A 26968-nucleotide genomic window follows, 5' to 3' on the forward strand; every position below is an offset into this window, starting at 1 on the left:
TCGCACACTGCGGCTGCGCGTACTGTTGTTGTAGGAAAAATGGCGGCACTGCTGCTGCAGGAGTTGGAACCCTCTGAGATTTCAAAGCTACCAAAAACGGTTCAAAACAAGCTCGAGAAGGTTTTTTCGGATCAGCAGTATGAAATCGATTCTTTGAAAGCGCAACAAGAACAGTTTCGAGTTGACAGCGGTAAGGGTTTGCCTGGTGTTAGCTAGTGGTGCGAGTGTTCTGTAGTGTGCTCATCATGCACACATTTCTTTACCTGGTCTGATGAAAGTTGAAGTTATTGGTTTGAACTTAGCCTACTAACACATTGACACCATGCCGTTTTTCAATGGCTTTGGGAATATATAAACAACGCTATGCAAATGCAATACGGCCAGTTATCAGTTACTACAATTAGATGCTAATGCTAGCGTTGGCTAACCTACTTAGCCAACGTCAACATTACATAGAACAGTACATAACGGTTTAACGTTTCGTGCTTTTGCTCCCTCATTACAGAGCAACACTTCTTCGAAAAAGTGAAACAACTTGCTCAGTGCCAAGAAAAATGTTTATCCACGACTCAAGAACATCTTAAACTCAAAGATGAGTTTGCCAAGCAAGGTAAGAGTGAACTTATGGCCAGTGGTGTACAGTAATGTAACTGAGCACATTTACTGCACTTAAGTAAGAAATTGAGGTTTTTACATTACTTGTGTATTTCCACATCATACTACTTTATACTTTTTACTTATTTTGACTTTAGTTACTTGTGACTAAGCATATGTAGGGTTATTGGTACAAAAAATTACTTGACACAGATTATATTATATTATTATAGGTTAAGCTACCCAGTAGTGTATAAAGTAAATAGTTTTAAAATATCTAGTTTGCAAAACGGGTACTTTTCCTTTTGGTATTTTAAATGCTAATATATCTTTCTACTTTTACTTGAGTTCAATTTTTAAAGCAATACTTTTACTTGAGTATTTGTACATCTGCAGTATTGCTGCTTTTCATAAAGTAAATCATTCTTATTGCAATACAGATTTAACTTGTCTTGTTTCTTTTGAATGACTTTATCATTTATTTATTTTTCAAACCTCCACTTTTAGTGGAAGATGTTAAAAGCTTGCGTGAGAAGAACAGGGAATATGAATCTTCGCAAGAGAAGCTGTCATCAGAGCAGGTAAGCCAAACAAACACAGCCATGCTTTTCTCACATACCTGGTTGATTATATGTTTCTTAACTTTTTACTTTTATTTCTCTCATAAACTCAAACTACAACAAATGTCGTGATACTTGCTTGTTAGAATTAGTTTTGTGGTAAAGTCATTGTTTGTCTACACTTTTAGTTTTCTCATTCAATGTCACCAAAACTCCAGATATACATTTTAAGTGACACACAGTGGTTGAAAAATGCTTCTTGCTTCTTAGACTTTGCTGTCAAAAGCCAAAGAGGAATTGGAGGCAGAAAAGCGAGAGCTTTTGAGGACACTGGAGAAGAGGTCCTTACAAGTGGATCATTTAAATGGTATGGTTTGACAGATGAATTAGTCTAGAGACACTTGTCAAAACTTTCATTTATGTCCGTGTTCCGTAAATACTAACCTTCACTTTAACATTGTACCTAATGTGCCCATCAGATGACTTCAGGCAACTCAATGATAAGTTGGCTGAGGTCAACACCTCCAAGATGGCGCTGCAGATGAAGTTGGATGAACTTGAATCGGCTGAAGTCAACATCAAAGTAAGTTATTTTCTTTGTGTAAATAATATCTTCACATCAAATTTGTCTGAAGAAGTGGCTTTTTGAACATCTATTTGTTTAAACAAAACCTTTAAGTGAAAAATGTTGTGGTGTTTTGTCATGACAGTACAAGGAGAAGCGTATGGAACAAGAGAAGGTGCTGCTGAATGGCCAAACATCTTGGCTGAATGGGGAATTGAAGGCTAAGAGTGAGGAACTGCTGTCCCTATCCCGACAGAAGGGAAACGACATCCTGGAGCTGAAGTGCAACCTGGAGAACAAGGAAGATGAGGCATGTCTCTTTCTATTTACATTAAATGTTTATAAAGCTGAATGACATGAAGACAACAAATACGATGATAAAGTTGGCTTGAGAGTTTGCCATTTGTTCCAAATCACAACATTACACATAGATCTGGGTGGGATTTACCAACTATTGACCAATAGTTGTGCACCTACATTAAAATATATGTAACAAAGTTGTTATAGCTGCATCCCTAACGCTACTGTCCCTGTGTTAATTGAAGCATTTTAACTCTTATGGTCATTACTAAATACATTGTCTTGCTTGTGGCTTTCAGTTGAATAGACTCAAAGACCAAGTGGCCAGTTTGAAGTCTTCAAATGAACAACTTCAGAAACAGAACGAGGACATGGTCAGCAAACTAAGAGAAGTATGTGTATGGTATTTCCTACAGCCTAGATTTCATCCTGTCTTATATTTACAGAGAAACAAGAATTCCTTTTTTGTCATTCTGTATGTTCTGCGACAAACTGACCAGTATTGTTGTGCTCTTTAATCATGTTGAATTGTTTGACTGGATCTTTGCTTTTTCTAGGTCAAGGAACAACAAGCCACCATGGAGGAAAAGTACAGAAATGAGCTGAATGCTAACATTAAGCTTTCCAATCTATACAAGGTATGTATACGCATGACAGCAAGCTGATCTGGCTTGGGCTTTTGTAACACCAAGGCCTTTACTATCAGTGATTAACTTCAATTAACGTCCATGGAGTGTCACTATTTCTAATTTCCAGATTAATTCAGCACACATCATGTCTTATTGCTGATTTGTTTGTACAAAACATTGCTTATTTTTTCACATGAAACAAAGTGCTTTAAACAAAAAAGGTTGCATATTTCTTTCACCTGTGGTTACATTAGCAGGCTTTATATTAACCATGAACAATATGGTTTACACTTTAGTATTATTTTTGCCAACTCTTACCCTCTTGTTGTGGTGACAGGGAGCAGCAGCGGATTCTGAGGCAAAAAGTGACGAGCTGACTCTGGCAGTGGAGGAACTGCATAAACTCCTGAAGGATGCTGGAGAAGGTGCAAAGCTTTAAAATAATTATCACATTATTTAGGATTTGCCTTCTACTGAGATGGAGAGAGTTTACATTTGTTGTTAAGCTTAATGGTTTATCTTTTAATTTAACTTCCAGTTGGTATTCCCTGACATTGACTCACTGTTGACTTTCTGCCACAGCCAACCAGGCTCTTGAGGAGAAGTTGCAGGATATGAATGGTGCCACAGACAAGAGTGTTGCTGAGCTAAATGAGAGGATCCAGGTTCTCGAGAAAGAGCTGGACAATACCAACGAGCTGCTATCAAGTTCCACACTTAGAGGTTTGTTGGGTTGATTGCTGTACTTGGTTGAATTTTAAAATAAGCAAGAATCACTCCTTGTAGGGGATTTCTTTAAATGAACTGTGATTTCTCCTCTACTTTTTGATTGCCCAGGTCCTATTAGTTCAGCATCTGTGATATCAGAAGAACAGCTGACAACAATGTCTCCAACAGCAGCTGCTGTGTCCAAAATCAAGCCTGGCATGAGGCTGACAGAGGTATGTGATACTAAATTCAAATACCACCTTATTTTATTAACATTAGAATTTGGAAATAAGTCTGGGAATCATTTAGGTACAATAAACTACCACAATAGATTTCAAATACTAATGCATGTCGATCATTCTATAGATTATTTTCACGACGAAAGCGTTGAGCTTATTTGTATTTACTGGTCATTTTTACTTACTTCGATGGCATCTGCATTTTCAGTTGTATACAGCATATTTGGAGAGCCAGGAGCATCTGCAGCTGGAGCGATTGGAGAACAAGCGGGTCAACAAGTACCTGGATGACATTGTGCAGGAAGTGGAAGCCAAAGCCCCTATCCTCAAACGGCAGAGGGATGAACATGAGCGCATGCAAAAGTCGGTGGCAAGCCTTTCTGCTAAGCTGGAGCACGCTGTTATGGTGAGTAAAGTAAATGATACACTCTGACTACCTCACATTATACCTTCTGCCCAGAACACGATATCTTTTTTTTTTGTTTTACAGGAAGTTCACCGTCTGCAGAAGGAAGCTGATGAAGCTAACAAACGCTCGTCTGTTCTGGAAAGGGACAATCAGAGATCTGAACTGCAGCTAGGAGACATGGCTAAGCAAGTGGGTTCTCACTCTCTTCTCCCACTTATGTCGCATGCATTTTATAATATCATATTTCTCCAATACCTTATTGTCTTGCCTGTCTTGATCTTTTCTTCTAGGTGCGTGTGCTGCTCATCGAGCTGGAAGAGGCTCGTGGAAACTATGTGCCTCATGAGGACGATGGGAGCTCAGCTGATGTCAGCAGCACATCAGAAGTGATCAGCCAACACTTGGTGACCTTCCGTGGTGTGGAGGAGCTGCAGAAGCAAAACCAGCGTCTTCTGGTGGCCCTCAGGGAGCTCAGTGAGGCCCAGGAGAAAGAGGAGATTGAGACCTCTGGCAGCAAGTATGTAACACTGTGCTGATTTATTTTTGTTTCTTGCAATCAACTCACAGAAGTGAGGGTTAGGTAACTGATTTTTTTTGGTAATGTCTTGCTACTGATCAAATTTGGGGAAAAGGAATGCTTAAGATCAAGAGTGCTTAGGACTGGGCTAAGGCTAAGAAAGATGATCTGTTACAGGCGTGGTGAACTGGAGCAGAGTTTGGGTAAAGCCCAGGTAGAGCTGGAGTCTCTGAGGGAGCAACGCGGCCAACAGATAAAGATGACTGAGTCCATCGTGAGGCAGAGGGACATGTACCGTGTGCTGCTGGCTCAGGCAACAGGAGTCAGCTTCCCTCAGCAAGGTCAGAGATACACCAAGTGATATACTTGACATACTTGACGATACATCCTGTACATAGCAATTTACTGTTACAATGTTGGTTCAAGGCAAATAAAAGTAGAATTTTTGGTCTGATGGCAAAGGCTGATAAAGTGTTGTAAAGATGTTTTTCTATTTTGCTGAACTTCTGAGTGTTTTCCTAAAGGTACACCACCTGAGGATTTCTCCCTGACCTCCACCCCTGGACGCTCACCAGCAGCCATTCCCACCTCAGGAACACCCACTGCCCTTGTCTCCATGACAACAGATTCTACTGAAGCCTTAGAAGCCAAGGCAGCTTTGCGACAGGTGAGCAAACGCATCCCTATTTTTAATAATTGCAACAGTCTTTACACAGCTAGCTTCTGCTGTATCTTTATCATTGGACATAGCAAAGCTATTTGTGGATCAGCATTTATGGACATTGTCACCTACTGCAAGCACCCACTGCACGTGTTGCACTGACGCTAAGGAAGCAAATCATCAGATCATGTAATTCAGTGGATTAGCAGTGTTATAAATCCACAGCTGCAGACCCCGATTTCCTTTTACTGATGCACTTTGCCTTTGCTAGCAGTCCTATATGAATAGGTTAGAGTCCGGTGTAACGTGCGTTTTTCCCCAATGAATATTTATTCAACAACTATCAACTACTAGACTCTGCTGACTTAAAGTAAAGGTGTCTGGTTGGCTCTGTAGTTGCAGGAGGTGTTCTCCACCTATAAGAAGGAGCGCATGGAGAGTGACAAGTTAGTGACTGGGCAGGGCGAGAAGCTCCAGGAGCAGCTCTCAGACCTCCACTCCCAGAATGCCAAGATATCCACTCAGCTGGAGTTTGCCTCCAAGCGGTAAGTTAGTTTGAACAAAAAAAAAATCTATTTTACTCAACAATAATTTTGTATAAATAATGCAAAAGACAGCACTAAAAACTATGTATTTCTCAATATATCAGGTATGAGATGCTGCAGGACAATGTTGAGCGCTACAGGAAAGAGATTGCTTCCCTCAGAGAGAAAGAACAGAAGACGGCTGCTGCAGCGCAGAAGCACGAGCAGACCATACACTCTTTGAATGAGGATTTGAGAGCTGCCAAAGAGAAACTATCCATGGCTGAGGTTTGTCTTTTTTCCAGTAACCTTTTATGTGTTCAACATTATTGGGGGAATTATAAAACCATCGAGAATTCTCTCCCTCTAATTCCAGGGCCATGCTCAGAGCATGCGTAAGGAGAGAGACATGCTGAAGCTGGTGGAGTCCAGGCTGAATCAGGAGAAGGAGTCACTGCAGAGCCAACAACAGAGCCAGAACATGCTGATGACCAACCTCCATGCCATACAGGTATTATAGAAGTATGAAATGTCACGTATTGTCTCAAACACACACAAACAGTCCAAAATGTAAAGTTCTGTGTGCTTCCAGGCCACTCTTGAGCGTTCAGAGACTGATACACGTCAGCGTTTGAGTGACCAGTTGGAGAAGCAGGAACGAGAGATCTCCCAGCTGCAGAAGAGGCTGGAGAACGAGGTGGAACAGCGCCACCTGCTCAGCAGAAACCAGGAGGTAAGGATTCCATTGAAAGCTGTGTTCTGCTGAAATACGAACTAACAATGTCTGCCTTAGTCATTTCAGGGTGTCCGCGGGGTCTTAAAAAGTATTAAAAGTTGATAAATCAATTTAGCGAAAATTAAGGCTATTAAAAAGTATTAAACGGCATTTTCCAAGGTATTAAGAAGGTTCACCGCAACGACAACATGAAACACCCTTTAATTTACTGAAACGACATTTCGGGAAACCCCCTCAAGGCGGCCCCATGCATAGCGCGCCGTAAAATGCTGCTTCTTATTTTAAGTTTCGTTGCCTTGCTCCGATCTGTGGGGGGGTCCAAGGTGGGTAGACCGGCATACGCAAGGCTCTGGAGGTCCAACGGCTCCGTGTGTAAGCCCTATGATCATTTTCTGATAACGATGAAATATCCCGCCTCCCTCTCCCCACGTCTCCTGCTGCTGCTGGGCTGTCAGAAGAGGGGGAGGAAAAGAGAGGCAGGCACCGTTTATTAAATATTATTATACAGAGAACAGAGTCGTTATCAATTTGTTTTAAAGCTCAATAAATAACAAAGAAGACCTCTGATCGGCACTTTTCTAATTGTGTACGGAAGATTTAAACTTTAACGGACATGTTGACCGGCGGAAACATTTTTTTAACGGAAACTCTGCCGCACGGTTCCCTCGTCCCTTGGAAGAGGCCGAGAGGTGGGTGTTTTTCATCTGCTGGTGGACTACCTGAGAGATACAGCAGGAGAACACGCCGTCCACCGCGGAGAATAAACAGAAGGGCAACCATGGCAACCATGCTCCGGGGTCTTCTTCGCTGCTTTTGGTGTATTTTGTGGCGGCAGCAGCGCCACTTACAGGCCTGGCATATGTACTACAGCGTTTCCAGCATTTCCAGCGGTCTAGTGTGAACAGACACATTAATGAATCGAATGCGTGTGAACGGAAGACTCACGTGGGGCCGGGGTCTAAGCCAAACTATATCCGTTCACAGAGATCTGCTATTTTAAAGTAAAGTCAACACATATCGACCCTAATATAGTCTATATTAAGAACGAGAAAAGTCTTAACATATATAGTTTTTTGTAAACATATGACAAATGTGTGAGGGTGATGAAGTCAGAGCATCGTTTTATGTGCCAGGGCTTAGCCCCGGACAGCCCCAGGCCAATTTAACCCCTCGGTATTTGTGAGGGAGCTCCTTTATGGCATTACCCCGCTTAAGCTCACCAAAGTTTATTATATTTCATAGTTCAAAGTTTTGTCAATTGTTTTGTTTATTGGTCAAATACTGGTTTCTAATGGTTTCTGAGGAGTTTTACTGGAATGAAAGAGCACAGAGTAGGCTACAGAAGCAACAAAGCAGCATACTGCATTAAACCTGACCTTCACAGAGAGGTTGAAGTTCATGTGGAGAGGAGGCTTCAGTGGTCTGTCTGCACTCTGTTTAGTTTTGCTATCTTACAATCAATATAGTAAATGTGAGGTAAAGTGTGTAGCCAATGTAACCGGTTAGAACTCAAAGTTAGGATGAGGTCTTAAAATGTATGGAAAGGGTCTTAAAAAAGGACTTAAAAGGTATTAAATTTGACCTCAGGATTCCTGCATATACCCTGCATTTAGACGTTACTGTGTTTAAGGAACCACTTGCAGCCTGTTTTAATCTTGAACACATACCCTTTACAAATAAAAAAACAACAACTGTCAAACCAGATACAAATGGCAAAATGAAATAGTTCACTTACCTCTCCATGTCGCTCGTCCCTCATGCACAGATCCATCTGATGGACGCAAAGAGGCAGCTGGAGATACAGGCTCCGTTACACCAGAAGACCAAAGAGCTGCTGAACGCTGCAGAGTTTGAGCTCAAAACCCTCAGAATGCAACTCGGCAGCAGCGAAGCACGTCACTCCCTGAGCTCCCCATCCACGCCTGTTCTCAGAGGTCGGCACAAACACACACATACAGGAATATTTGTGCAACACAACAGCACAATACACAGGGGAATCAATACGGTTATAATAACATCCCATGACCAGTAAGATTTAAGCCAAATGTCAACATCATTGGAAGCCTAATTGTTAATGGCTTCGCATTAAGTCACTTTTTGTGTAATTACTGTGCTCTAGAATCATCTTTTACATGTTAGTTTTTGCATTTAAAGGCACTGTTGATTGTTGAAGGGAAATTACCAAGTTTTAAACTTGACCTCCTTTTTTGAATGCAAGGATGGTATGGTCTCACTATTGTTTAGATGGGATCCAGTACACGAATAAAAGAGACACATTTTTAGTCATTATAAAACATCTGAGCCACACTTTTGTTGTTGTTGCTGTTAGTGTGTTTAAGGCACAAACCCCCTAGTATTGTGCTGTTTCTCGTGATGCTGCGGTCAAACACGTCTGTCTCTGATCCTTCCTGACTTCAGGCTTACCAGGTTCAGATCAAGACCGAGAGGAGCTACAGGGCCGCCTGCGGCTGGCTGAAACCCAAGCAGAGGAGCTGGCAGAGAGCCTCAGGGCCGCCACCTCCAGCATGGAGCAGTACAGAGCCATGGCTCAGAGCATGGAGGGATCCCTGGACAAAGAGAAAAAGGTACTCAATAAACAAAGAGCCTGTCAGTGTTCCATATCTCCTCACCATTGACCACACCCACAGCAAAAACACTTTAAATTATTTAAATATAATGTACCGGTATGCATAAATATTTGTGAGGGCAATTTCATGGGAAGCAAATCTATAGGTAATGCTCTGGCACAAATATAAAAATAATTTATATATAAAGACAACATTTTTGCACACTGTACACACTCAGTTAGTTTAAAAATGTGTTGACAAGCAGATATTCATGTATCTTTGATCAAAAGATGATTGCTGGCTTTATAACATTTCAAATGTGTGCATGCCTAATGACCAGGTGACAGAGCAGGCACGCTCGTCCATCGAAACCCGTTTGAAGGAAGCTGAGAAGCAGCACCAAAAGCTGGAGGAGAAACTTCTGGAGGCGGAGAAAGAGAAGCACAATTCAGAGGAGCAGAAGAGAAGAGCCCTGGCCTCTCTGGAGGAACAGGTATATACACAATCTCATTGCATTAGCACATTTGACACAAACTAAGTCTCAATGCTACAGATTTACAAAAACATCTGTTCACATCAATTCTTCCATCACTACGTTTGATCCTCCTGGCACTTTTGGTGATCAGTTATATTCACATTATGCAAAGAACACCGTTCATTTTCAGTTTTTGTTTGTTTCTGTTAGATGGAGAGTCTCAGGAGGAGTCTCAGCAGTGCCCAGGCTGAGCACCAGGCGGTGCTGCAGCGCGTGGCTGTAGCCGAAGCTCAGCAGCAACAAGCTCTGCAAGACACCCTGGAGCAGGTAGGAAGCCATTAGAAGATTAACAGGAAGGAATATGAGACTTTCTTTTCTCAAATATGTTTAGAAACCGTCTTAAATCAACCACATCTTCTCATGCCTACATTTTACCCTTACATTTGACATAAGAAGATTTCATAAACCTTGTACAACTATCATTTAAAAGCAGGAATTCTTTACATCAAGTTGTATTCCCTCAAACCTTTAAATCTGTATTGGTCTTATTTTTCTGCGTCTGTTAGTGAAGAGCCTTTTTGGTTCGGCACGTTGCAGCAACACCTGTTGAGTTTTGAAGAGATTTGAGCTTTTTCCACCTGATGGTGCATCTACATTTTCTATTGTACAGCAACAAGATGATATAACATGCAATGATGAACTCAAATCCTCTTCCCCATTACCAAGGCTAAGCTGGCAGCCGAAGCCCAAGGTAAGTATGAGCAGGAGATGTTGCTGCATGCGGCCGACGTGGAGGCTCTGCAGGTTGCTAAGGCTCAAGCCCTGCAGGCCGTGGAGCTCCGCCTGCAGCTGGACGAGAGATCCCAGAGGGTTGGTGCTGAGCTGCTGGAGGCCAGGGTCTCCTGGGAGGAGCAGGAAAAGATCATCAAGGTGACGACCAGACCGGATAAGACTAGATCAAAGGGACATCTATTGCATCGTCTCCAATTCTTTTTAATTTAATAAGCCCACCTAAAACATGTATCATAGTTTTAGGGGCCATGCTTTTTGCTCCACCACATATTAGTATTAGAAATTGGCCGTTACATTTTCATTCCTCATTTCTTTGCGCTTATTACAGGAGGAGATGGCGAAGATGGAGAGCCGTCACGATGAGTTGCAGAATCAGAACACTCTCCTGCATGAGCAGATCCAGACCATGAGCAGGAAGATGGCCGACACTCTGCAACGTGCTATCAATGAGAGTCCCATGAACATCTCCCTGACTGAGGAGGGCAAATCTCAAGACCAAGTCCTCGAGATTCTCAGGTAACGCACCTCGCCAATCTGTGTTTTGATTTTTAGAATCAACATAAAAAATAAATAAAGCATAGAGTTCGGACATTGCTGTTATGCCATGCAAAGGCTATTATTCTGATGTTGTTCTTCACTTTTTTTCTCATCTTGTGCTCTCTCCCAGGTTTGTGCGTCGGGAGAAGGAGATTGCAGAGTCTCGTTTTGAGGTCGCCCAAGGGGAGACCTTGCGTCACCGCATGAGGGTGGAGCACCTGGAACGAGAGCTGAAGGAGATGCAGGACAGCTTGAGTGCCGCAAAGGACAGGATGCAGGTCTGTTTGTGATCTCACTGACACTCCTTTCCCCTAAAATATCTTGTTTTACTTTTCTTTGCCAGACAATTCGTGTTTTTAATTGCAAGAATGAGAATATCTCTTTTGGGACATTGTATTGGTCTGTTTTCTTTAAAACACACCAGACCTGTGTCTAACCTGGCCACTCAAATGTGAGATAGAAATACAACCTGTATCTGAAACCCAACTCTGATCTTACTCAGGTCACAGCGAAGACCCTGGCGCAGCACGATGAGCTGATGAAGAAAACTGAAACTATGAGCATCCTGATGGAGACCAACAAGATGCTGAGAGAGGAGAAGAACAGGATGGAGCTGGAACTTCAACAAACCCAAGCAAAAGTATTGTTTACATTTTGTATATTATAGTCATTCCTTTTATTATACTCTGCTTTATTCAGTTATGTGGGAGGATATACTCATGGTTTTTGCAAACTTTTGAACACCTGAGTGAAACTCCAACTGTTTCAACTGATCTCTCTGTGTTTCAGTTACAAAAGCTGCAGTCAGACATCATGCCACTGCAGCAGGCCAACTCTGAGCTGAGCGAGAAGAGTGGCATGCTGCAGGCGGAGAAAAAGATACTGGAAGAGGACATCAAGCGCTGGAAAGCTCGGACCCAGGTCAGTGAAAAGAGAAGAAGGAGAAAGACTGTAAATGAGGCTTGTAAGAAGGGGAGAAATATATCCTTCTTTGGAGAGTAGATTCTCTTCTAATTACTGTCTTGTCAATTGTTCTCTTAGCATTTGGTGAGCCAGCAAAAGGATTCGGATCCAGAAGAGTACAAGCGTCTGCACTCGGAGAAGGAGGTACATCTGAAACGCATTCAGCAGCTCACTGAGGAGAGTACCCGACTCAAAGTAGAGGTTGCCAGGTAAGACACTGTATCACGATGCAGCTATTGAACTAAGTGTTTACCTTGTCCAAATGATTCAACTCTACCAGTCAGTTTTTTTGCCACTTAACAATTTGTTGTTGCAATTTCTCTTTTATAGGACGAATACTCTCACAGTGTCTCTGCAAAGCCAGATACAGAATTTGCGTGACAATATGATTAAAATAAATGAAGAGAGGAATACACTGAAGAAAGAATTGGAGGCCAAGAAACAGGAACTCCTGGAGAAAGTGCGAACTATCACTCAGGTCAAGAAAATTGGACGTCGCTACAAGACTCAGTATGATGAACTCAAGGTGGAACATGACAAGGTGAGCACTCAGTATTTCTTAATCTCACTGCCTCTATCTGTAATCCAAAGGTTTAAGCAAAAAGGACCTGGTTGTACCGTTTGTTTCAACCCATTTTGATCTAAAACACACCCATATGTGAGAATTCTAATTTATCTTTCATACTGTGTTTTCTCTAGGTGGTGGCTGAGGCGGCAGCAGGCCCATCCCAAGAAGAGGAGGCTCGTCAGGCCTCGGTTCAGGAGCTGCAGAGCCTCAGAGACTCTCTGAGCCAGGCTGAAGCAAAGACCAAAGAGCTAGAGGGGCAGCTGGAGAACATCAACAAGGTTAACCCAGAAGTTTCAGCCTATCTTTTTAAAGAACTGTCCATTCTGAAGTTTAAAGACTAAAGAAGACAACTGTCAGAGTTGGAGGCCATGCTTATCATTCACTGTTATCAGTTTGTTAACTGACTGCTTATAGCTGGTATATTCAACATAATTAACAAAGTACTCGGGATCGAACAAAAATCATTTGTCAAATTGAATTATTATCCAAGTTGCTATTTTTCTGTTTAAGTAAAAAAAAAGTGCAGTGCTTTTAAAAGTCTTCTGCAGCTTTAAACATCTGCTCAAACTAATCTTGACTACTTTTTGTGTTGGAGTTTTTGGTCTCTTTTTCAATTTTACTGCAAATGTAAATTGTTTTCGGCCTTCTTGATATCTTTTTGGTATTGGCTCTGTAAAACAACATTTTGGCCGTAGACACCCCCAATACGCTTGTCTTTTCAACATGCACACATTACATTAGTATCTTGTCTTTCTGTCCGGCCTCAGGTGGTTATGGAGCGTGAGACTGAAGGGCGAAACGCCCAGGACCAGGCCTCCAGGCTGCAGGCAGAGCTGACCAGGCTGAGGCAGGAGCTGCAGGATAAATCCACTCAGGAGGAAACGCTGAGGCAGCAGATGACTGAGAAGGAGGACAAGACCAGGAAGGCCATCGTTTATGCCAAGCAGAAGATCAACCATCTCACAAGTGCGAGGGTGTTCCTCTTATTACAACCATGAAAATGTCCTTATTTTATAGATTCCTCTTTATATTTGCCACTATTCTAGTGTTGCTTATTTAGTTACTTTGAATCTAAGACCCAAATGATTTACGTCCAGACTCCAAAGACCAGCTTCAGAAGGAAAATGAAGAACTGAAGCAACAGCGTGAGGAGCTGGAGGTGCGAGTGAGCGCTCTCAAGTCTCAATACGAGGGCCGTCTGAGTCGACAGGAGAGAGAGCTGAGAGACCTACGAGGCCAACAGGAGAGACAGGAGCAGAGAGACGAGCCGGCCGAGGCGGGGCCCAGCAAGGTACGCTCTCACTATTTCTTTTGATTTAACCGGAAGTACTAAAACAGCACAGCAGATACTGTTGAGCCAATCTGGCTGTTGGATAAATGTTTTACTCCCTAATGTTTGGGGAAACATTCAGTCATGATTCAATGCAGGTTCCTACAAACAAACATATGTTACTTATAAAAGCATTTCTCTTAACAAATGCAGGCCAATGCTAAAAACAGGTTGTCAAGAATAGAAGTGGAACCAGCAGTGTCTTTTTTATTTTTTACCAGGGCAATATATCAAGCGACATTGTTGCACATTTTGTGAAAATACTGTATTGTACATCTGCTCCTTGTTGGTTTCCATCATTACTTTTGTCCTTCTGTTCTGATTATTTAGACCCAGGAACAGCAGAGGAGCACAGAACAGAGACAGATCAGTCTGAAGACCACCCCAGCGGCAGACAGGGGCAGGTAAGATATGACCATTTCAAACCGATAATTGTTGATACGTTTCCCCTGCAGTGCAACATGAGTGTAGAAATTAACACAGTTGGAGTTCTGGGATGCTCTGAAGTGCACCTGCTTGTAATTGTTATTTTTAAATGTAAATGCATACATTAGTAAAGTCATAATTGATATCCTTATCTTTGCGTCTGTCAGTGCCAGCACATCCGAGCCTCCAACAGCCAACATTAAGCCCACACCTGTGGCGACAGGCAGCAAGCAGCCTGTCAATCCTGGGAACAAACCCACTCCGAGAGCTAGCATCCGGCCCATGATTACCCCAGCCACTGTGCCCACGCCAACACCCACGGCTACTGTCATGCCAACCACACAGGTGGAGAATCAGGAAGGTAAGACATAAGCTTCCAATGTTGGAATATAACCAAAGTAACATTGCCCATAAAGACAAGCATCAACAATTGTAAATGTATAACTTAACAAAGGACTTTTCCCTGCGAGTTTGTTTCGTCCGATTTGAAAAGTAAATTATGTTTCCCACTAATGTAATTCCTCTACAGCCATGCAGAGTAGCGAGGGCCCCCCGGTGGAGCATGTGACGGTGTACGGCAGCGCCAGCGGCTCGGTGCGCTCCTCCAGCCCCAACGTTCAGACCACCTTAGCGAGCCCCATGTTGAATGTGCAGCAGACCCAGACGCAGGCCACAGCCTTTGTCCAACCAACTCAACAACAAAGTGTGAGCCATGCAGAGCCAGCCAATCAGGAGCCACCACCCGTGGTCATCGAGGCAACACCTAGCTCGCAGGTGGAATGGCCTTCAACGTCCTCTAGCTCCTCTGTGTTTGGGACTGGTGAGAAACCGTACTTTCTTTTAAATTGTGCTGATTGTAGCTTGATTTGGAATAGTATTTATCATTTGATGTATTTCATGTAGATAGTAGGATGGGAAAAAACACATTTTGATGAGAAACAAAAGAGAGACAAGAGTTCAATGTGGTGTTGATTAAGTTTATGAAAATGCACTTTTTTGGAACTGTCTTACAATATTGGAAACTAATTCCATTTTTCATAATTGCTACAGATAACAGAATAAAATAGATTGCAGGCCCACATTTCTGTACAGCAATCCAGTCTGAGCCACACCGAGTTAACGGTTTAACATTTTTTTTTTTACTGCTTTTGAAAAGAAAAAAAGTTGTATTCTCAGTGGAGATAAATCTAAACAAAATCCATGCCTTATCTCTAGTTTCAGCAACGCCAGGAAGCTCCATGTCAAAGAGGCCTCGGGAGGAGGAGGAGAGCACCACCATGCTCACTGACACGGACTCCACCCAGGAGGATACCTCCCGGGCTCCCATACCTAAGAAGCTACGCATCATCCAGATAGTGGGTCCAGAGGTGAGAAGGGGGGGTCAAATATAGAGATCTTAATGCGTGTTTTCTTTGTTTTTATTCATCTGAAAACTAGCACAGTGATGTCATGGCCCTCATGAAGTGTTCCCCACAGGAGGAGGTGCTGGCCGGGGACAGTGCTGAGGCTGAGGTGCCAACAGACAATCAAGATGGTGCCGAAGCAAGCCAGGTAGACGTAGTAACACATCCCAAAGACATCCTTAATAATATCTCATAGTAATAATGTTGTTAGTATGTCATAATGTTATTTTAACATTGTTTCTGGTGGACGGAGCATCTTCTCTCAGTTGGAAACATTTGTCTTTTCCGTATGTGTTTAACACTTCCTGCCATTGGAGTGGTTAGGCTGCAGCATGTTTATTATTTTTAGCTATAGTCTTACAATGAAATCGTATCTCTCTGGGAAACCATGTTCCGGTAAATGCAGTGTAACGTGCAGGAGTAGTTCAAGCTGAATGAAATGATGATTAATACATGTTGATATTTAATGTATAATTTTTTTATGCAAGAGTTGTTTTTTTAACGTACAGTTTTAAATGAGTGGAATGCATGTTGTTCATAGTGTCCATTGTTCCGCCCTGCAGACGGAGGAGTTTCAAGAACTGGACGAGGGAGATGAGGGTGCTGGCTCCCAATCTGTCATGATGGAGCAAGAGGTCACCCTGTCCCAAAGTGGCACCCCTGAACCGCTGCTGCACGAAGTAATCGTCATAGTAACAGACACAGAAAGTGAGGAAGAACAGGAAGATGAGGATGAAGAGGAAGAAGAGCAGGTAGGGAGTTTCTGTTGAGCATTTTGAAATACAGTATGCGTAGTGACATTAGACTGCAATCAGAATTTTAAAAGGACTCTGTTTCATGCCACTAATAAATGCACCCAACTAACTGTAGGATTACGAAGAGGAGGAAGAAGAGGAGGAGGAAGATGAAGACGACGAGGAGGAAGACGAGGAGGAGGAAGACGACGGAGAGATGGTGGAGGAAGGAGAGGACAGTAACGAGGGCAGCGGAGACGGCAACGAGGCCTACGAAGGAGACGACACAGAGGTCTGATTAGCCGTGACACATGCTAACTCACATCAACAGCTCTGACCTTTCACACACTCACTCCCACACACACTCTCACATCCAGTACACCGTGTTAACCCCCTTCTCACACTTTCGGTCAAACCTTTACGTACCTTTTCCAGCTCTCATACTCAGTTTTTCCACACTGTCATTTCACGGTCACTTCATTATGCTGCTGTTTCGTAACTCTGTCCGTGTTAAAACTGTGCGTGTGTGTTGACTTTAGTTGTTTAGCCTTTTACTCTTGTCTTGGTTGTGCATGTTCAGTTGGATGAGACAGTGTCAGCAAAGGGACAGCTAACAGTCTTTAACTTTGAAATCTAGATGAGTGGCTGTATGGAGGTTTGGATGCTGAACAATTCAATTCCCATTTCAAACATTAACAATGACGCATAAGGCTATGATCGGGAATGGGCCTGCCAAATATGTATTTTTGCAGTTTGTTATTCCAGTATTACCCATACTTTGGGGAACTGCCACAGTTTTACAACGAACAAAACATATATTTTACACTTCTCAGCATGTGGACTTGTTAGCCCTTGCTGGCGAATTTCGATTGTATTGATCCAAAGTACCTGTCTCGTTAACAATGCTTTGTAGGGCTGCCTTTTTGAAATTGTGAATCAAAGTTTGCCTGTTGCCTGGCTTAGGTTTGTAACATTTTAAATAAATGTATATGGAAGAGTATGAGTGTTTTTTTTACTGGTAATTTTTGGCCCTTTCTGAAGGGCATCTTTGTTCCATACATGGACAAAATGAATCATCATCTGTATGTGGTGTGTTGCCAGCATAGTGTTTGAAAACCATCCCATAGCCTGCTTCCTCTAATTTGTTCTTTTTTACACATCTTCATGTCCTTCCCACTTTTTTTTATTTATTATAGTTAAACTTTTAAAACTGTTCTTGTGGTTCTACTTTTCACTGACCACCCTTTCTCTTAACGTTTTCCTTTTGATCTCTCCTCTCACAGGGAGCTGATGTAACGGACCCGGGCACGGAGACAGAGGAAAGCTTGGGGGCGTCTGACTCCACCCAGAGGCCGGCAGATTCCCAGACAGCCAGCTGTAAGATCCAGGAAACCCTTTCAAACGCACATCAACCTCAGACTCACTGCATGCTCTCACAAACTGTCCCGCCATTCAATTAGTTATCTGACACTTGACGATGACTATGAAAGATGTAATCTGTTGTTGTCTGTCTGAAGGGAAGAGTGCTTCATGTGTTGGCAAATAAATTCAACTACCGTAATACTCTACTGAAATACAATAGACCAATAAGGGGCCCAAAGTCACTGTAGTACAACTTTTAAGATTGATTCAGTAAGGGAACCAGCAAGATTAAAGGTAGGGTAGGTAAGAATGGAGACACCAGCTCGATTGCGCTAGAATTTGAAAGAAATCTGCCCCTTCCTTCAGACTTCCTTACAGAGCCCCCCCTCCAACACACACGAACGCGCACATGACCAATGAGGGGCACGAGATAAGTTTGTGCACAGATGGAAGGCTGACTTGGTAGGCCATCCAGTCATTTTAGCCGGGCCGGCTAAAATGACTGGTCGTGCTTTTTACAGCAGCACGGCTTCCATAGATTAAATTTGTTTATGTATTTATTGTCAAAGCATTTAATGTATTCATTACTATCGGGATGTTAAGACCATTCCATGGAATATAAGAAAGTGTTTCTGAAGTGAATAACCTATCCTACCTTTTTAAGTGTTTTTTTTATTTTAACTATTTCATAAATCCACTCCTTTAACTGATATACCAATATAACTGACCACTTTTTTGTTGAGCATTCATAATCCCCTCAAATCATATTGACGGTCCCTTATACAGCTTTAGATTGAAAAGTAAAGTAAACACTTTTTTTTACAAGATTTGTCTTTTCCAACTCTGAATCTTAGTGCCTATAATTGAACAATAAATGCAATGGTTGGGTTTTCTGAAGGAGGCTTGTTCTGAATTCTTACAGCACTGATCAAATGTATTTTTGTTTCAAACAAAATGGACATTTTTGTTGTTTTAGTTGAGGGCAATACAATGGAGGCCTTCTCTACTGATCAAACTATCACAAGCTCTGGTTCTCGGATGCCCCAATCTCCACGCAGACCAACACAACAGCTGCCCTCTCGAATGAGCATCGCCCTGACATCAGACCTGGGACCACATGCCCAGGTAAGAAGGACTAATCTTTCCTAATAAATAAATAGAACTTTCCTCGTAGGGAAAAGAAGAAAACTAAATTTAAACGGAAAACATTGTTACTAAGATATTTAAGTTACTCTTTCAAAAGTTAGTTTTCACAGTATTTATCTTGGGTCATCTCTGTGTAAATCAAAAGCAAAGCTCTGTTAATCACGTGTAAAATGTAACTTCACAGCGTAACCCTGCCCGTCGTCAGTCAGTGGGAAGAGTTCCTCAGCTCGCCCCCGGGGTGCAGGGCACTTCTGTAAGTCCTCTAAAGCATCAGAGAATGTACATCCATTACATTGTTCAGGCAACCTTCACTCGGTTCAGTGCGTGTTTGTATCTAACGCTTTCTTCCTTCTCTCCCGTTGCAGCAGCATTTCTTTGTTGATGATGACAGTATAGTGCCCTGCACCCCCACTCTGGTGGTGCCGCACCGCTCAGAAGGACTTGACAAGTAAGTCTCACACACATAGACGGAGACAAGCACGTCACAACACTCAGGAAAAACGGCTGTAATATTTTGTATTGGTTACAAAACCATTGCTACTTGATCAGATATTATAATTGCAGGGTAATTAGATACTGCATAAATAATGTTGTTGTTGGTTGCCTCTTACACTGTTTCTATTTAAATATGTACTGCTTTAGTTTATAATTTGAGCAATAACTAAAACCTAAAATGTTTTTATTTATTTTTGTCAGTTCTTCCCAAGTGGCTGGTGTGCCTCGCTTCAGGTTTGGTTTTTCAGACGACAGCCCTCAGACCAGCTCGTCCTCACACTCTGACCTGGCACATCTCGCATCACAAGGAGGTACAGCACCACCACATGCAGAGATACAGATTGTGTACAACAGCATTTGGAATCAAAAGAAAATGCAGAATGAAAACGAAACATTTAATTTCTTATTTTAAATATATACATTTAACAGGGGCACATGTACTGTAATTTAACAGCTAAAGCAATCAAATGCTGACATGTGTTTTTTTTCACAGAGCGTAAAACTTTTTTTTCTTGTCTTCAGGTCTTGGGATGTTTGAAAGTCCCTTGTTCCTAGCACCTCATGAAGAGGAGTCGGGTGGACGCAGCGTTCCCACCACACCATTACAAGTGACAGCACCAGGTATCCGCCTCTGTCTGTTCTGTCCCTCTACCGACACACCCTTTTCTTCCACGTACTCGACACAGTTTACAGGAAGCCGGAATTCACAGATTTAGGAGTGCTAACAAAATCAGCAACTTTTATCTTGTGTTTGTGTGCTTCTGTTCCAGTAAATATCTTCTCAGAGGCTCAGTCCGACTCCACTGAGCACGCCTCTCAGTCGGTTCCCATAGTGAGCATGTCCACGCCAGGAGGCGCCGGCTCAGGGGAGGACAGAGACGACGCCCTCCTGGAGCCAGACTCTGATCGGTGAGGCTCACTCCTCTCTGCTGTTTGTCAATCATTTCATTTCTTTTTTTTGACTGCTGCTGGAAATCAGACCTCTAGCAGTCAGCAAGATTCCCCCTGCCCTTTTATCAGCAAATCTTCTTTTACTGAAAATCTTTGTGTCTTTTCACAGTTAATATTTATAGCTGAATCAAATGTAAAAGCCACATCTTTAAAAGTTATACCTTTTTCCCATAGGCACATTTTTGAGGGGACCTAGGACCCCTACAGTTTTTGAAAATGAACAGTCTTTGATAGTGCTTGAATCTTTATACATGTTTTGCAAGAATAGGAACTGATATTTTATAACTTGGCTTTTTAACTCAAACAAGTTTCCGTTTCTATCGCCCAACTCAACTGTGTGTTGTGTTTATTGAAGGCCCAGTGGAGATATGTCAGGAGAATCAGTGGTCTCTCAGGGGGATGTGGAGGAGTCAGGTCAGCAGTCCGACAAGGCCAGCCTCCCCTCCACCAGCCAGGAGCCCCCCTCCAGCTCCGCAGGTACACTGCAGTCTGCTGACTGGGCCGATTTTAAAAACCACTTTATGGATCCTAATGAGTGTTCAGTTCTGATTGCTATGTTGTTTAATTATTCTAGATACAAGCAGTGCTCCACCTCGACCCTCCAGACCTGGATCAAGCAGACAGCTGCAGCGCTGGCCCGAGCACCGTGGGGGCCGCATGAAGAGAGGAGGTAACAATGAGAGCACACTCACAGGTTGGGGGGGTGATAGAGCAAATATTGCTTTTGAGCATAAAACTATACCAGGCCTATAGTGGCTTTGGGCTCCATTGCTTTTTTGCAGATGCTACATCAGGGAAGAAAAAATAAATGTCTCCAAAACTCAAATCAATCATCACAAATGTATTTTAGATATTTGCACTTGATTTAATATTGTGAATAACAGCAGCAGAAGAAAATTGTTTAAAACATGTGTACCACAGGATAATCATGACTGATCAAGGGGCTCAAGGCTGTCCATGAACCACAACCACCATTTTTCTGGTCTGGGACCTTCCTTACAATACATACAACATGTCTCGTTTTCATTTTCATCTCTCCAGTCTTAGAAAAAACTAATATTAAAATGGGCAGCGTTAACCCGAGTTTTATATGAATGTCTCGAAACAGAATTACCTTATTTAACGTCAATCAGATATAAAATAACAGATTTCCAGACTGTTACAGATAAACTAAATATAGTATAATTACTTATTAATGTATTAAATTAAAATATGATTGTAATTTGTTGAAAAGTAGTACTGAATCAACCTCATCTTGTCTCCTTATTGACTTATTTAAAATACACATTATTAGCAGTGAAACATTTTTTTATGACAGCTATACATATCAATTCACACACAAAGCATTTGTTTCATTCATGGCATTTAATTCATGTTTGTGTATTAAAATGCATGTTAATGAGAATAACAGATTAAACATTACATTTTATACAGCCGCTGTACAGAATCTTTACATCAGTATAGCAGGCTTAATTTTAACAAAACATTTTACCCTTACAGGTCAGGGATTTCCTTCTCGGGGTTTACACGGAAGACGATTTGCAAGATGAAGCACTAATCAGAGGACTTGGCGACGGATGTGACTGCAGTAGATGTCATTCCCTTTTAGAAACACATTACACATTTTCCAATCTGCGTGCTCAGATTCTGTATTCAGCTTTGATGGTGTTTATTTGTTCTGAAGCCTGTTGTTTTTAGTTTTGCGTTTTTGAATGTACTTTAAAGTACCTTTTTGTAATCGGTCCATGCTGGAGCAGTGTGTTTTTATGAAGAATGTAATAAAACTATAGGAAAACAAAATCTTTCATCAGACTTTCTTTTGGCATTTGAAGAAATCTCTATTCTGAGGTGACTCCTTGGCTGTCGGCGCAGGAACGACGGGATGTTCCCCACCCATCCTCACAGTGTAGGACGTGGCTGCAGAAGAAACAGAAAGAAACATTAAGCATTTTCATTAATACATCGTGTACGGGTCTACAGGATGGCCTTTTATACCCATCTACATGCCAGTTTCCATTTTAGTGAGCATGAATTTGGCATGAAAATAATCTCATGCATCTTTTAACAGTCTTGAGTTTTAAACAACATTCATTTGGATAGCTTTTGGCCACAGTTGGACATAAATCTTAATAGCTGGAGGTTTTCTTAAATGACAAACGACTAGACTGTAAACCCCTCCTGACTTGATGCATCACGCAGGCTTAAACTGAGTCCGTTTTTCACTCAGACAGGGATTACAGTATGCATCGCCTTTAAATCTTTTACTGCGGTTATAACAAACAAACTTGAGCTGTAGGTGAATAGACACCACCCTCAATGGCCTTCACATCTGCCTAATATCCCACCCCACCCTGACACACACCCAGACACACATGGTCCTCATTAGGCATGTCTGACCTGAATGAGGCTAACAACAAAAAGTCAGACGACAGACTGACGTTTTGTCCACAATTACTACTTAAAAACTACTTCATCCTATTTTATTTAACAGGCTGTGTTAGGAGCTAATTCAAAATAAGGCAACGATTCCTGTCTTTACTAATTCGTATAAATGTAGGCTTTGTGTGGAACACTGCCTAAAACTATACTATAGGCTACCTTCTTTCTTACTAGACTGATCCAAGAGCAAATATCCTGAAATAAAACTGAAACATTACCCTTAATCTGTTTAAAGGAGATATATATTAAAGTATTTACATCTGGAGAAGACGTGGTATTTGTATCCCTCCCGTTCTGTGCGGCTGGGGACAGACACAGCAGCTGTGATGGTCGAAGGGAAACCTCTCCATGATGTCCGGATTTTGATGGAAGGCCCTAAAAGAGACACTGAAATCAAGAGTTGAGAGGAAAATGAGATGATTTGTTCAACGGTTGCTGCATATTTATGTATTCGTTTTTCCATTCTTCTGCTTAACAGTTGCAGTCCCATAAACATTCCACAGGCAACTTATTTCCACTTGCAAAGTATTTATAAGGTAGACCTCGCTGCACCTTTCACCTCCACAAAGGCATGACTCACCTTTTCAGAGAATTTAATGTGTTGCAATTCAAATAAAACATGTTTACATGAGCTAAGTACATCTGGGACAATATTCACCCAACACAAAGTCATTTCGCATACAGACTACAAAAATAAGGGAATTTATGTAACACCATTAGTATAATTCTTAAAATACCTGCTTGTCGGACCACTCTGCTGCGGACTGTGTAAACAGCATTCTGGACCTTCCTGCCACATGTTGGACTGGCACCCAACTGGTAGGAATATTTCTGCACAGTTCCCCCTGAAAGTAACAGTCAAATTTCAAAATATATTAATTCAAGGTTCAAGGCTTTTGACGATGAAAATCTTAGTTCGCAGGCATTACCATTCAATAAGGTCATTACAATGACAGTAACATAAGCATTACATAGACTATACATATATCAAGTAGCTTGTAACAGCAGTTTTTTTTTTTTTACCTCTTTTGAAGAAGTAAACGGACTCTCTCCTGCTCTGGTACTGAGGGACAGACAGAGCCGCTGTGATTTGGCCACGGAGCCCATCAAAGCCCACTTGAACAACCTTTGGATAGTGAGGGTCCAACAAACCATTTTCAAATCGCCAGTACCGGGGTCCCTGCAAAAACATTAAACCCCAGGTGAAAAAAAGAGAGCCTAATGAAAATCCTGATAGGCTATAGTCCAAATAGCCTCATCCACGAAATCTTTAAAATGCAGTCACTGATGTCAAGATAAGAAAATGTACCTTAAAAATGTATGTTTTTCCCTGGCAGTTGCAGCGGGTGAACGCAGTGTCGATGGGGGAAGGGACCCCCCACACCTGTGTGATACTCTGAGCCGGACTAGGCACCATGTATCTGTCAACAAGCCAGAAGTAATGTCCTGGAAAGTAAAATAGCAGATAAGGTTTATCTTCAGTCATTTGTATCTTAATTGTTGTTACTGTCAACGTTATACACAGAGTACATTCTTTATTCATGTTTAGCTGTACTTTTTTTGTTTTCTTTTCTGCATCAAAAAACGTAAAAGTATTACAAGCTTTTATGTAATGTTCAGATGGCAGACCCTCACCTCTGAAAACGACCATGCTGCCGTTCCTCAGTGTAGTGACTGCGCCGATCGGACGTCCGCTGCACAGATTTGTATCATTGCTGTCATCTAAGAAAAAGGACAAAATATGTGAGAAAAAACATGTCGTTGGATAAAAAAGCAATAATACAAAGAAGTGTGCAATAACTGAGTTTACTAGGTGCTAAATATATCATGTTGTGGTCCAGGAACTCTGGGCACTTGTTTCCATTCTTTCTTTAAAGTATCCGAGCTTGCCAATTTCAAAAGAGTGTTTGATTAATTTTGCAGAGTAGGTTAACAACCACCTCCGTCACTTAATATGATGTTGCCCTGCTTTGAAGCATGCTTTATTCACCCAGAGGGATAATGTCAAAAACAACCAAGCTCATAAATACCCAGAATATAAAGGCTGCAGAGCCTATGGAACAACATTTCAATATTTACAACGAAAATTCTCTTCTCAGAGTCACATAAATCATCTTTAAGGCAATTTGTTTTTCTTGGGTGTTTTGTTGAGAATGTGAACCAGAAATAAGAAAGGTTTCTAACCTGCTTGGTACTCTTTAGGATTGTCTATGGTGAGTGTTTGCGTGGGGATCAGAGGCTTAGTCTCAGAATTGTAGCTGGGTTTAGGTGACGTTGGTATAGTTTGTGATGGCTTGTTTGGAGCTGGTTTGTCTTGGGGCTTCGGGGTGGCTTCAAGTGGAGTGTTTTTGGTGGGGTCTGGGGTGACATCAAGCTGATCGGCAGTAGGGTCTGGGGTAGCATTAGGAAGTTCGGCATTAGGGTCTGGGGTGACATTAAGTTGATCAGCAGTTGGGTCTGGGGTTACATTAAGTTGATCGGCAGTTGGGTCTGGGGTAGAATTAGGAAGATCGGCATTAGGGTCTGGGGTAGCATTAGGACGATCGGCATTAAGGTCAGGGGTAGCATTTGGAAGATCGGCATTAGGGTCAGGGGTAGCATTAGGAAGATCTGCAGTGGGGTCTGGGTTGACATTAGGCAGATCGTCAGTAGGGTCTGGGGTAACATCAAGCTGATAGACAGTAAGGTCTGGGGTAACATCAAGCGGATCAGCAGTGGTTACTCTAGCTGCATCTTCATTTGTTGTGTCATCCTGCACTGCTTCTGTAAACAAGGGTGTTTGGGTGGTCAGGGTATCAAGCTCTGGCAGGTCCCCAGGCTCTTCTGGAGAAACACTGGTGGAGTCAGGGTCTACCAGAGAAGACGTGGGGTCTGTTGGGACACTGTCTGTGCTCTCAGCATCATCTGGTCCAGGGTTTGAGGGGGTTGCCTCAGTGATGGGTTTCAGGTCCAGTGCTACTGAAGAGATGGTGGTGCCCTGAGAGTCTTCCAGGACTGTGGTGGAGCTCTGAGGGGGTCCTGTGGATCCTGAAGCCACAGGAGTGTAGGAGGCAGTGGATAGGGTTGTAACTTCTGGGTCCTCTGGGTAGGCTTCAGTCGTTTCTCCTAGAATAATGTCATCCTCAGTTTGTACCTCTGCCTGGAGCTCTTGGGTGTCGGCTCTAGGAGAAGGGTCAGATTGGGGCGCTGTGGTTGGAGGAGGCTGACTGGAGACCGCTGCTGCTGTTGTGGTTCCAGCAGTGGATGCATCACTGGCATCTGGAGGAGGACAATCATGATTATGAATTCTTACATTTGAATCAATGGTAGTAAGTTGCATATTAATACATTATTGAATTAATGTTATAAAGACGGGTGGTAAAGTATGCTGCTGAAGTTATTATTGTCTATTGTGTGTTTAAGGTAGCAGTTACAACTTGAAAAAATGAGTAGCAAAATAAACCTTCACGATTTAACAAATGACTTACTCAAACATGGAGAAAATGTAAGATTCAAACCTGTCTTAAACATCACTGTTTAGTATAGAAACAAACCTATAACAAGTAAAAGACAGCAACTACTAGAAGTAAAAAACTGAAGTATTTTTTAATGTACAGTACTTTGGTGGAGGCTTGTTCTTCCTTACTTCATTGTTGCAAAAGCTGTACAATGTTATTATTTTAAATAGGGTTAGAGGAAGAAATCGTTTTGTACAAATAGGCTTTCAAAATCTATGTGAATCGAGTAGTGTTGAAGCTTTTCTGACAGCTGGTGGTGTAACAACATTTAATGAGGCTCTTCATTTTGTTTGGTTTTCATTGAATTTTCTGGTCATCTCTTTGTTATTTCAAAGTAATCCCTGGATGTCACATACCCTTGCTCTCAGTGGGGTTAAGGGTGGAGGGGTTGAAATCGGCCTCTTTTTCAGTATCTGGGAGAGTGGTCTGTGTTTCAGTGGAGGTGGTAAATGCTTCTGTGCTGAGCGGCAGAGGGTCTGGATCCTGGGTGGGTTCAGTAGATATTTGATCCAACACGTCAGCTGTGGACAACTCATAGCCGCTGGTGCTCTGTGGGACTGGACCTGCCTCTGGGTCCTCAACTCCATTGTTGGAAAACTCATCAGTGGGAAAAATCTGGTTGTACATATCTAGAGGAATGTGGGAGAATGGCACACCTGGATGTCATACTAGTGAAAGTTTACTGGTGGAAAAATACATAGATTTATTACATCATTGCTCACCATCACCAAGATCATCTTGTGGATTTGATGTTGGACTGACCAGTGGAATAGAATTGTCATCTGTGGACAAATGAGGCAACATCAAATATAAATGTTGTTGTTTGCCATTGCTGACACAG

At 42.2% G+C, this 26968-nt stretch overlaps 2 protein-coding genes across 4 annotated transcripts in view; one reads left to right on the forward strand and one right to left on the reverse strand.

Annotated features, from left to right (window-relative positions):
* Window positions 1–21991, forward strand: tprb (translocated promoter region b, nuclear basket protein). Of its 3 annotated transcripts, none has more exons than XM_079657569.1 (51): window positions 3–190; window positions 506–610; window positions 1102–1175; window positions 1425–1521; window positions 1634–1737; window positions 1865–2029; window positions 2319–2411; window positions 2577–2657; window positions 2986–3073; window positions 3231–3371; window positions 3486–3589; window positions 3804–4001; window positions 4086–4193; window positions 4295–4521; window positions 4699–4862; window positions 5046–5188; window positions 5579–5727; window positions 5832–5994; window positions 6083–6217; window positions 6299–6439; window positions 8208–8376; window positions 8861–9027; window positions 9350–9502; window positions 9695–9811; window positions 10211–10414; window positions 10605–10792; window positions 10944–11091; window positions 11316–11453; window positions 11603–11734; window positions 11855–11985; window positions 12107–12317; window positions 12476–12622; window positions 13112–13310; window positions 13442–13635; window positions 14005–14078; window positions 14268–14461; window positions 14630–14920; window positions 15316–15467; window positions 15565–15651; window positions 16067–16255; window positions 16374–16529; window positions 17521–17614; window positions 18576–18724; window positions 18930–18998; window positions 19111–19193; window positions 19442–19551; window positions 19763–19861; window positions 20011–20149; window positions 20547–20668; window positions 20766–20861; window positions 21692–21991. In XM_079657569.1, the coding sequence occupies exons 1-51, from the start codon at window positions 40–42 to the stop codon at window positions 21739–21741; spliced, it is 7083 nt and encodes a 2360-aa protein (XP_079513695.1). In that variant the 5' UTR covers window positions 3–39; the 3' UTR covers window positions 21742–21991. The 3 variants fall into 3 exon arrangements, 2 of the variants coding, with proteins under 2 accessions (XP_079513695.1, XP_079513696.1); XM_079657570.1 differs by having other exon boundaries at window positions 15577–15651; XR_013803794.1 differs by lacking the exons at window positions 20011–20149; window positions 20547–20668; window positions 20766–20861; window positions 21692–21991 and having other exon boundaries at window positions 1–190; window positions 18930–18971; window positions 19146–19193; window positions 19763–19792.
* The window catches only part of prg4b (proteoglycan 4b), a 7551-nt gene continuing 2120 nt past the window's right edge, over window positions 21538–26968 (reverse strand). The window contains exons 6-14 of the mRNA XM_079657602.1: window positions 26850–26909; window positions 26484–26756; window positions 24815–25888; window positions 24266–24352; window positions 23940–24076; window positions 23654–23810; window positions 23368–23475; window positions 22889–23017; window positions 21538–22108 (exon numbers count right to left, since the gene is read on the reverse strand). Coding sequence (XP_079513728.1) covers window positions 21999–22108; window positions 22889–23017; window positions 23368–23475; window positions 23654–23810; window positions 23940–24076; window positions 24266–24352; window positions 24815–25888; window positions 26484–26756; window positions 26850–26909 — 2135 coding nt within the window. The 3' untranslated portion in view covers window positions 21538–21998. The remainder of the gene's footprint in view (window positions 22109–22888; window positions 23018–23367; window positions 23476–23653; window positions 23811–23939; window positions 24077–24265; window positions 24353–24814; window positions 25889–26483; window positions 26757–26849; window positions 26910–26968) is intronic.

The sequence above is a fragment of the Notothenia rossii genome (assembly GCF_949606895.1).
Source record: "Notothenia rossii genome assembly, chromosome: 1".
In the NCBI taxonomy this organism is placed as follows: Eukaryota; Metazoa; Chordata; class Actinopteri; order Perciformes; family Nototheniidae; genus Notothenia; species Notothenia rossii.

Bases quoted from the DNA above. Each gene is read 5' to 3' on its own strand.
- tprb (XM_079657569.1), top strand. From the start codon at position 40: ATGGCGGCACTGCTGCTGCAGGAGTTGGAACCCTCTGAGATTTCAAAG. The intron at 3,372-3,485 runs GTTTGTTGGGTT...TTGATTGCCCAG, and splicing joins ATCAAGTTCCACACTTAGAG to GTCCTATTAGTTCAGCATCT. The intron at 18,999-19,110 runs GTAAGTCCTCTA...CTCCCGTTGCAG, and splicing joins CCGGGGTGCAGGGCACTTCT to CAGCATTTCTTTGTTGATGA.